This window comes from Physeter macrocephalus, chromosome 17 (genome assembly GCF_002837175.3).
Source record: "Physeter macrocephalus isolate SW-GA chromosome 17, ASM283717v5, whole genome shotgun sequence".
Classification (NCBI taxonomy): Eukaryota; Metazoa; Chordata; class Mammalia; order Artiodactyla; family Physeteridae; genus Physeter; species Physeter macrocephalus.
The window spans coordinates 128,772-139,153 of record NC_041230.1 but is presented as its reverse complement, the minus strand read 5'-3'; the positions used below and the strand labels follow the sequence as shown (position 1 = coordinate 139,153).

The 10,382-nt window shown below is 48.0% G+C and overlaps 1 protein-coding gene across 1 annotated transcript in view; it reads left to right on the top strand.

The window, feature by feature from the left end:
* LOC102974751 (zinc finger protein 345) overlaps positions 1-10,382 on the top strand; it is a 40,790-nt gene that overhangs the window by 2,465 nt on the left and 27,943 nt on the right. The window contains 3 exon segments of the mRNA XM_028477739.1: positions 2,864-2,950; positions 3,190-3,210; positions 4,118-4,198. Of these exon segments, the coding sequence (XP_028333540.1) occupies positions 2,864-2,950; positions 3,190-3,210; positions 4,118-4,198 (189 nt within the window).

Below are 10,382 nucleotides of genomic sequence, written 5' to 3'. Positions count from 1 at the left end.
CCTGCACCGGCAGGCGGACTCTCAACCACTGCGCCACCAGGGAAGCCCTAAACTCTCACCTTTTAGAAAAAGTGATTTTTATATTTTGAAAAAATTCAAATGGATAGAAAAGTGGCAAGAGTAGTACAATAAACACCTATACACCATTCTTAACATTTCACTATATGGTAACCTATTGCCACATTTGCTCTGTGTGTGTGTGTGTGTGTGTGTGTGTGTGTGTGTGTGTGTGTGTGTACCATTTGAGACTTAGTGACACTTCAACCCTAAATTCTTCAGCAGGCAATCAGGCAAGATCCTAAAAACAAGGAAAGACATTCTCTTACACAGTGAGTGTACCTAGGAATTTAATCAATTCCATGCTATCCTCTAATATTCAAACCTCATTAAAATGTCCCCCCCTGTCTCAATCATGCCCTTCATGGCTACTTTTCTTTCAGTCCTGGATCTGTTCTGGGATCACGCATTGCATTCAGTTGGCTTTTATGACGATGCCATTTTTGAAGAGTCCAGGCCAATGATTTTACCAACTATTATTATAGTATTGGGGTTGGTTACATAGGCAAGGAGCACCCAAGTGGCTTTTCTCATTTATTCTGTCTCCAGCCCCACCAGAGGTCAAGCTGCTACCGTGTTGGCCCAAGGCCACCACCACGAATCACATTGTTAGCACAGACTGTGTGGTGTGACCCAAGGCTTCCAAGTAAAGAAAGACACACTTGACGGGCAGGATATTCCAAGGACTTAGAGGTTACCTCTCAGGAGCCAGGCAAGAACCAAGCCTTTCTTTTTTTTTTTTTTTTTTTTTGGAATGTGCAGGGTTTGGAAAATTCAGACCTGCTGAGTTAATCCTTTACTGTACAATATAACATGTCAAATGGGGACAAATACTACGGAGAAAAAAAAATAAAGCTGGGGGTTTCCCTGGTGGCGCAGTGGTTGGGAGTCCGCCTGCCGATGCGGGGGACGCAGGTTCGTGCCCCGGTCCGGGAAGATCCCACGTGCCGCGGAGCGGCTGGGCCCGTGAGCCATGGCAGCTGCGCCTGCGCGTCCGGAGCCTGTGCTCCGCAATGGGAGAGGCCACAGCAGTGAGAGGCCCGCGTACCGCACAAAAATAAATAAATAAATAAATAAAGCAGGGACAAGGGTATGGGGAGTACTGGGAATAGGGGCAGGGCTTGCAGGTTAAAATAGGACAGCCAAGAAGGATGTCACTGAAAGGTCAGCACGTGAGAAAAGATGTGGGGGAGAGGGGGAAGCAGCTATGAAAGGGTAGAAGTCTAGGCTGCAGGCAGGAAGGACAGCCACTGCAATGCCTGAGATGGGACTGATTGGCATATTCACAGAACCTCGAAGAGGCCGGGGAGGCTGGAGTGGAGAGAGAGGGAGAGATGTAGAAACTGAGGTCCTAGAGGTAAGGGGGAGGGGATGGGTAGGTTGGTACCCATCAACTGGAAGGGACTTATAATGGTAAGGACTTTTGGCTTCTGCTCTGGGTCACATGGGAGGGTTCTAAGCAGAAGTGTGATGCTAGTGAGATGCCTGAGGTTTTATTGGGATCCCTCTGGCTGTGGAGAACAGATTTAGCAGGGCAACAGGGAAGGCTGGGGGACCAATGAGAAGGTTGTAACGATGGCCCAGGCAAGAGATGATGATGGCTGGTGCCAGGGAGTTGCAAGGGGTAAGAAATGTTGGATTCCTGGATCTCTCTTGACTATTCACAGACAGGGTTTACTCACATGCATGTTGACGAGTTGCATGTGAGAGGTAAGGAAAAAAGAATCAAAGCACCAAGGACTTTGGCCGGAGGAACTAGAAACATGGCGCCTCCATCTATGAAGATGGAGAAGACTTCACTTTTTATGAAGATGAAGAAGACTCCACTTTCATAGGCAGTGAGTTTGGAGGAGGATATCAAGGTTCAGTCTTGGACTCACTGAGTTTCAGATGCTTATTAGACATCCAAGTGGAGATCCTGAATGGATAGTTGGACATATGCATCTGGACTTCAGTGAGTGGTCTAGGTTAGTGATACCAATGCAGGAGGCATCAGTGTGTATTGAACAGTGCTGTCCAGTGGAAATATGTGAGGCAAAAATAGTCACATATGTAATTTAAAATTTTCTGGCAGTCACATTTTTAAAAAGGTAAACAGAAGCAGATGAAATTAATTTTAATAGATTTTATTTAACCTAATACTTAAAATATTACCATTTCAACAAGTGGTCAAAATAAAAATTACTGAGACATTGTACAGTTATTTTTTCATACCATGTCTTTGAAATCCAGCATACATTTTATACTAACAGCTGATCTCAATTCAGACTATCCCATTTCCAGTGTTCAATTGCCATGTATGGCTAGTGGCTGCCATATTGGACAGTGCCCTTCTAGGTAATATACAAAGCCATCAGGCTGGGTGAAATCATGGAGTGAGTGTAGACAGAACAGAAGAAAAGAGGAGAGCAGATCAGGGAAAAGGGGAAGAGAGGTGATCGGTGCACCCTTCTACCACTTACCGGATGAGGAAACTGAGGCCAAAGGCTGGTGGTTTAGCCTGGGTCCCTGCAGTGGATCAGAAGGTAGATGTAGGACCTCTCTGCCATAGATTCGCCTAGTGGACCCCGAGGAATAGCCAGTCTTGCTTAGAAAAGGACTTTCCTCATCAGTTCTCTTTTTTTATTTTTTTATTTTTTGGCTGCACCGCAACCAGGGATTGAACCCACGCCCTCGGCAATGAAAGCGTGGAGTCCTAACCACTGGACCACCAGGGAGTTGCCCCTCATCCCTTCTCTTTGAAGCTGCTGGTGGGGTGGGCTTGTTGGGTGCCTCCCACCCCAGGAGGATCCCTTTTTCTCCTCAGATGGGCCTCTGCTGAATGAACTGGTGACTCTCAGGGAGAGGGTGATCAAGGAACTCAAGAAAGTTTTAAGATCATATGAATTAAAAGGTGCGTCATCTCTCTCCACCAAGCCCCCTTCTCCCCTTCCCCATTATCACTTGATCCCCTTCTCCCACCCTTTCTTCCAAACTCCTCTCTTACCTCCCCTATGACTCAGCCTTCTCTGCCTCTCCCCAAAATTCCCTTCACTCCTTTCCCAGACTCTTTCCTCCCTCTCCCAGTCCCTTCCCATTAAATTCTCAAATTGCTGGCCCAACTTAACTCACCTCCACTCTTTTCTCTTGCAGCCTGCAATCCCAAAATTTGCCGTGAGTCTTGGGTTTATTGTCTGTTCTTCCCTTTGCTACCCTCCTACCCCTTTTTACCTTGTCTCCCCCAAATCAAGCCCTGTTGTCACACCTACTCCATCTGGTGGTTCCCCCACCTCAAAGCTATGGCACCGAGGGATATCTGATTTTTGAGGGCTTATGAAAGTGATTTCAACCTGCAAAAAAAGATTTTGGGTGGATGTTAGTCAGGCTAGGATAGGCTATGTTGCAGTGACCAATAACCCCCCACATCTCAGTTGTTTAACAAACGAAAGGTTTATTTCTCTCTTGCCAAAATTCCATTGGGAGTTGAACAGATCTTCCAAGTGGTGACTCCAGGATCCAGGCTGCACCTGTGTGGTGGCTGCTAAGCTAACTTCAGAAGGGAAAGTGAATAGGGAATCCTACAGGGCCTTTTGTAGCTGGCCTGGGAGTGACATACATCGTTCTGTCCACCTTCAATTGGCCAGAACTTGGTCACATGGGTACAACCAACTACAAAGGAGCCTGGGAAATGTAGTCTTCCTGTGTGGCAGGAAGCTGGGGAGGGCAGATGAGTGAGCAGGCAGCCAGTCTATGCCACAAGGGGCAGCAAAATAGGAGTAGAGAAAGTGCGAACGTTCTGTTGGTAGACATTAAATTTAAAATTAATTTAATGTAATCACATGTCTACCAACGAAATGTTGGGTCAACTGCACAACTGAATTCCACTTTTCAGTGATTATATACAAATTATTTTTAAGGTGAATCATCAGTGCATCTTGTTCAGCTAGCTCTGCTGCACGTGGGACCTCCAAATTCAGGAGGGCCAAGGGACTCCCTCTCCTCTTTCCCCTTTGGCCTTCCTCCCCCTTGCCAGTCCTCTGATATATGCCCTCATCCCACTTCTCCCTTTCCTCTTGTCCAGGCTTGCTAAAAGAAGAAGTCTTGGATTGTTTACATTGCCAGAGGGTCATTCCCAAATGCATCAAAGAAAACTACTGTTTCAGTAAGCTCCTGGCGGGGGGGAAGGCATGGGACAGGTGCACGAGAGGTGAAGACAGCCATATCCCATTGGATATGACTTTTGAGGTCTCCCACATGCAGCCTTAAACCCTGCCCTTTCCATTTGATTACACAGTGGCCCAGAAGTTGCTTCCACGTTCTGAAATTCACTTTCCCCCTACGAACTGGAAGACCCCTCTGTAACTTTACAATGCTTCTAAGGCCAGAATGGCAGGTTCTAGAAAAACATTTTATGTTTAGCCAGTGCTATACCAGGGGAGTCTGGAAGGATGTGCTGAATTCACTCATTCATTCAGAGGTTTTAAAAAACATACATCTTTATTGCACAGAGTATAATACAGTGAACCCCTATATACCCATCAAGATTGAATAGTCATGCTGAACCTTTTCACATACTGTTCCCTCTCTCTGTCACACTGTTCCTCTCACTCCCTTACTTCAGTAAAGTCTTCAAGTCCCCCTCCTCAGAGAGAACTCCCTGATCATACTTTCTAAAGTATCACTTTCTTTTTCTTTTTAATTTTATAAATTTATTTATTTGTTTTTGGCTGCATTGAGTCTGTTACAGTGTGCAGGCTTTCTCTAGATACGGCGAGAGAGGGCTACTCTTCATTGTGGTGAGCGGGCTTCTCATTGCAGTGGCTTCTCTTGTTGTGGAGCACGGGCTCTAGGCGCGCGGGCTTCAGTAGTTGTGGCACAGGGGCTTCAGGAGTTGTGGCTCACGGGCTCTAGAGCACAGGCTCCGTAGTTGTGGCGCATGGGCTTAGTTGCTCCGCAGCATGTGGGATCTTCCCGGACCAGGGCTCGAACCCGTGTCCCATGCATGGGCAGGCGGACTCTCAATCACTGCGCCACCAGGGAAGCCGGAGCCCACATTTTAATAGCGTGAAGGGTTAGCCTAGGTTTTCTCAACCTTGGCACTATTGACATTGTGGCTGGATAATTCTTTGTTCTGAGGCTGTCCTACGTGTTATAGGAATTTTAGCAGCCCCCCTAGCCTCTACCCTCTCAGTGCCAGTTAGTACCCTCCAACCAAACTTATGACAATCATTTCCAGCCTCCAGACATTTCCAAATGTCCCCTGGGAGGTAAAATTGTCCCCAGCTGAGAACCACTGTTAGATGATAATTACATGAACAAATAAATGGACTAATTCCAGATAGCGATAGTGCTCTAACGAAAACAAAACAGAACAATTTGATTAAAAGTGCCTGGGGGGGCTTCTCTGGTGGCGCAGTGGTTGAGAGCCCGCCTGCCAATGCAGGGGACACGGGTTCGTGCCCCGGTCCGGGAAGATCCAACATGCCGTGGAGCGGCTGGGCCCGTGAGCCATGGCCACTGAGCCTGCGCGTCTGGAGCCTGTGCTCCGCAACGGGAGAGGCCATGACAGTGAGAGGCCCGCATACCGCAAAAAAAAAAAAAAAAAAAAAAAAAAGTGCCTGGGGGAGGGGCGGTGCTACTCTAGAGAGGGCGGGTGGGGGGACCTCTCTGAAGAAGTGATGTTTGAGATCTAAAGGAAGTGAAGGCATGAGGAACAGTGTGAACGACAAAGGGAACAGCAGGTGCGAAGATCCAACATGGTTGAGTAATAAGAGGGAAGCTAGTGTGGCCAGAGGCGAGTGAATGAAGAGGAGGGTAGTAGGGTGGCCACATGGTGACCAGATCGTGCAGGGCCTGGTGGACCATGGTGAGGACTTGGGCTTTGATTCCCAATGAAACGAGAGCCACTGGAAGGCTCTGAGCCGAAGAGGGACGTGAGCAGACTTGGGTGTTATCGACGCCCTCTGGTGGCCAGATGGGGAACTGTAGGAGAAGCAGGGGAGCCCCTTCCCTTGAAAGAAGCGGTGATGAGAGCTGGACCAGGTCCGTAACCCAGGAGGTGGATCAGATGCTGGTTTTGAAGGTCCAGCCAAGAGGCTTGGCTGACAGAACGAAAGAGTTAGGGGAGGGAGCAAATCGAAGTTGGGTACAAGCCCGGGGAAGGGTGATGACTTGGAAGTCGGGCTGTCTCCCACCCCCACTGTCCCCTAACCCAGTCGACGGGCAGCCCCGCATGGACCTGCAGTACCAGAAGGACAGAGGATTCCCGCGGAATCGGGTCCTGTTTGGCAGCATCATTTCCGTGTGTCTGGCTGTCTTGGCCTTCGGTGTCATCGTGGCTTCGTGAGTCATCCCTGACCCCTCCTGAGGTCCCCAAATGCCCCCCTGGGCCCCTCAAAAATAGCATTGCCCTGGGTCCGTCACTGTGTCGTTTGGGAGTCTCCTCCCCAGTCACTTTATGCCTCTCTCTCTGTTTCCCTCTGTCTCTCTTTCTCCTTTTTTCTTCGTCTCTCCTTCTCTCTTGCCATCTCTTTTCTCTCTCTCTCTCTCATGTCTCTCCATCCATCTCTCGCTTTCATCTCCTTTTCCCCCCACCCCCTGGGCCACATTATGTCTTTCCTGGGTCCTCATCACTTTGGCCGTCATGGGTCTCTTCCTCCACTGAAAAAACACTAAAAATTATATTTCATGTATGAAGACAGATATAATCCAATCTGGACTCGTTATTATAGATCCATCACCCTCATCATTGTTATATTATCTCCTGATTTTCAAAGTGTTTATTTATTTACTTATTTGAATTGAAGTAGAGTTGATTTACAATGTTGTGTTAGTTTCAGGTGTACAGCACAGTGATTCAGTTACACATATATATATACTTTTCCAGATTCTTTTCATTTATACGTTATTACAGAATATTGAGTATAGTCAAAGTATTTAAAATGAAAACATCTCCAGGGCCCCAAGCACTGAGCCCATGATGCTCCCACGAGGGGAGAAGCCACCCCCACCCTCCTTTCTCCACCTTGAGCGCTCCCCCCACCGCTGTCTGCTTATCTCTGGTTCAGCCCCCTCTCAGGCCCTCTCCTCTTCTCTCTGCCTCCTCTATCTACCCCTCACCCTCCTTTCCCAACTGCCTTGGTTTCTTCAGATTCAACTGGGGATAATCCCAGTACCTCCCACTTAAGGGAGGTGGTGAGCAGTAAAATCAGCCCTTAGCCTAAGGAATCTCCCCTTCTCTCTCCCTCTCTGAAACTCTCTCCCCCTCTCAGCCTCTCCCACTGGACTTTCTCCTCCTTTCCTCTGTCCCAGTTCCAATTCTTCCATCTCCCTTTTCCCCTTCCCTGCCCACCATGTTGAATCTGTGTCTCTCAGTCTCTGTGTCTGTCTCTCCCCATATCTGGGTCTCTGTTTCTGACTCCCATCCCTCCCACTCCACAGACTCTGTCCCTATCTGTCAACCCCTCTCTGCTTCTTTAAATCTCTCCCTCTGTGACTCCCCTCTTTCCCCTCCCACCTTCCCACCGTTCCCTCTCCATCTTCTGGTCTTCACTTCTGTCTCTGTCTGTCTTCCCCTCTCCCATCTCTGGATTTCCCTTCCCCGTCTTGATTCCTGTTTCTCTCTCCCTCAGCCTCTGTCTCCCGTCTTGATCTCTCTAGAGCAGAACCCTCTCCCTGTTCTCTCCCAACTGCCTCCCTGTGTATTAGTATCCTCTTGCTGCTGTAACAAATGACCACAAACTGGGCAGCTCAAGGCAACAGAAATTTATTCTCTCAGAGTTCTGGAGGCCAGAAGTCCAACATCCACGGGTTGGCAGGGTGAGTTCCTTTTGGAGGTTCTGAGAGAGAGTCCATTCCATACCTGTCTCCTACCTTCCGGTGGCGGCTGGCATCCTTGGTATCCCTTGGCTAGTGGCTTCCCTCCAGTCTCTGCCTCTGTCTTCAATGGCTTTGTCCTCAGTATCTGTGTCCCAAACCTCCCTCCCCTTTCTCTTGTAAGGACACCAGTCTTTGAATGTAAGGGCCAGCCTAAATCCAGAATAATCTCATTTTTACCTTAACATAATTATATCTGCAAAGACCCTATTTGCAAGTAAGGTCACATTCACAGGCACTGGGGATTAGGACTTGGATATATCTTTGGAGTGGGGGGACACAGTTCAACCCAGTACACCTGCTTCTCTCTTTTCCTCATTTCTTTTTCTGTCTTTCTCATCTCTTTGAGTCTCTCTCCCCGTGTCTGTGTCTCTCAGAGTCTCCTGTCTTTTTCCATTCTTTCTGTTTCTACATTTCATACCCCCAGTCCCAGTCCCAACTTTTCTCTCCTCCCTCCTTAAGTTCTGATTGGCTGAGAAGCCTGGTCATCTGCCCAGACACCCATGATGTCACTGGCTGAGCCAAATAAAGCCAATGATTGGAGGGAAGGTTTTGGGGGGTCAGTTGACCTGGAGGGGTCTGAAGTTCTTTTTCTAACCTGCAGGCTTTTTCTCTCTGACCAGGGCTATTACATATAGGCAAAACCGAAAACTCCTGCTTCAGTAGGGCTCTGGTTTTGAGGTTTGTAAGGGGAAAGGAAAAGAAGTTTAATAAAGTCTGTGACAACTTCCTCAATGTCTGCATCAGTTTCTGGAGGACCCTGCCCCAACTGGTGTCCCACTCTGGACACCTGACTGGGTGCTCCTCAAGGGTTGGGACCACCTCTCACTCATCTGTAGATTCCAAATACCCTAATTAAAAAGTAGAAGTCACTGACGAGCCAGGAGGTGGGAGGCGGGGGCCGCGCGGCGGCTGCTGCTGCAGTGGGGCAGGTGGTGGTGACTGGCGGCGACAGAGGTGGCGGTGAGTGATTTAACCCAGAGACTGACTTCACTATAGAAACACCCACAGTTGTATCAATGACTGGGGAAAGATAGTGGCAACAGGCAAAGGAAAAACATCTCTGACATACTAAGGACAATGAGTATGCTAAAATGAAGTGGGCTTAAGGCCCTTACCAAGATCCTTAAGCCTGGAAGCACAGCCTTGAAGACACCTTCTCCTAGTAATGCTTTATGTTTCTCCTTAACAGCAAGGTTTTAATCCTATGTGAAGACTTATATTTGAAACATTTTAAAAGACAATCTTATAAAACTTTATCCTCTTGAAAATACTTGAAAAAGTTTAAATTAAAAGACATAGAGGGCTTCCCTGGTGGCGCAGTGGTTGAGAGTCCGCCTGCCGATGCAGGGGACACGGGTTCGTACCCCAGTCCGGGAAGATCCCACATGCCACAGAGCGGCTAGGCCCGTGAGCCATGGCCGCTGGGCCCCCGGTCCGGGAAGATCCCACATGCCACAGAGCGGCTAGGCCCGTGAGCCATGGCCGCTGAGCCTGCGCGTCCGGAGCCTGTGCTCCGCAACGGGAGAGGCCACAACAGTGAGAGGCCCGTGTACCGCCAAAAAAAAAAAAAAAAAAAAGACATAGAATTTTAGAGGGGCAGAGTCAAGATGGCATACTAGGAGAACACGGAGTTCGCATCTCCTCACAACTAGGGCATCTACCAGGCACTCGTAGGGGACCACAGACACCTAAGGGGACGGGAGGAACCTCCAGCAACTGGTTGTTTCAATTATAGTTTTATTTTTCCTAATATATTTTTTATCTTTCTAATTTTATTTTGTTTTTTATTCTTTGATATTGTACTGCTCCTTTTTTTCTTTCTTTCTTTTTTTTCTTTTTTTTTTTTTAACTGCACCATGAAGCTTGCAGGATTGCAAGTTCTTGGTTCCCAGGCCAGAGGTTGGGCCGAGCTCCTGTGGTGGGAGCTCTGAGTCCAAACCGCTGGACTAACAGAGAACCGCAAACCCCAGGGAATATTAATCAGAGTGAGGCCTCCTGGAGGTCCTCATCTCAGCACCAAGACCTGGCTCTATCCAACTGCCTGCAAACTCCAGTGCTGGACATCTCAGGCCAAACAACCAGTAAGACAGGAATACAGAACCATCCATCAAAAAAAAAAAAAAATGAAATGAAACCAACCATCAAAAAAAAAAAAAAATGAAATGACAAAAAAATATGTTACAAAGGAGCAAGGTAAAAACCTACAAGACCAAATAAATGAAGATGAAATACGCAACCTACCTGAAAAAGAATTCAGAGTAATGATAGTAAAGATGATCCAAAATCTCAGAAACAGAATGGAGAAAATACAAGAAATATTCAACAAGGATCTAGAAGAACTAAAGGGCAAACAAACAATGATGAACGGGGGCTTCCCTGGTGGCGCAGTGGTTGCGCGTCCGCCTGCCGATGCAGGGGAACCAGGTTCGCGCCCCGGTCTGGGAGGATCCCGCATGCCGCGGAGCGGC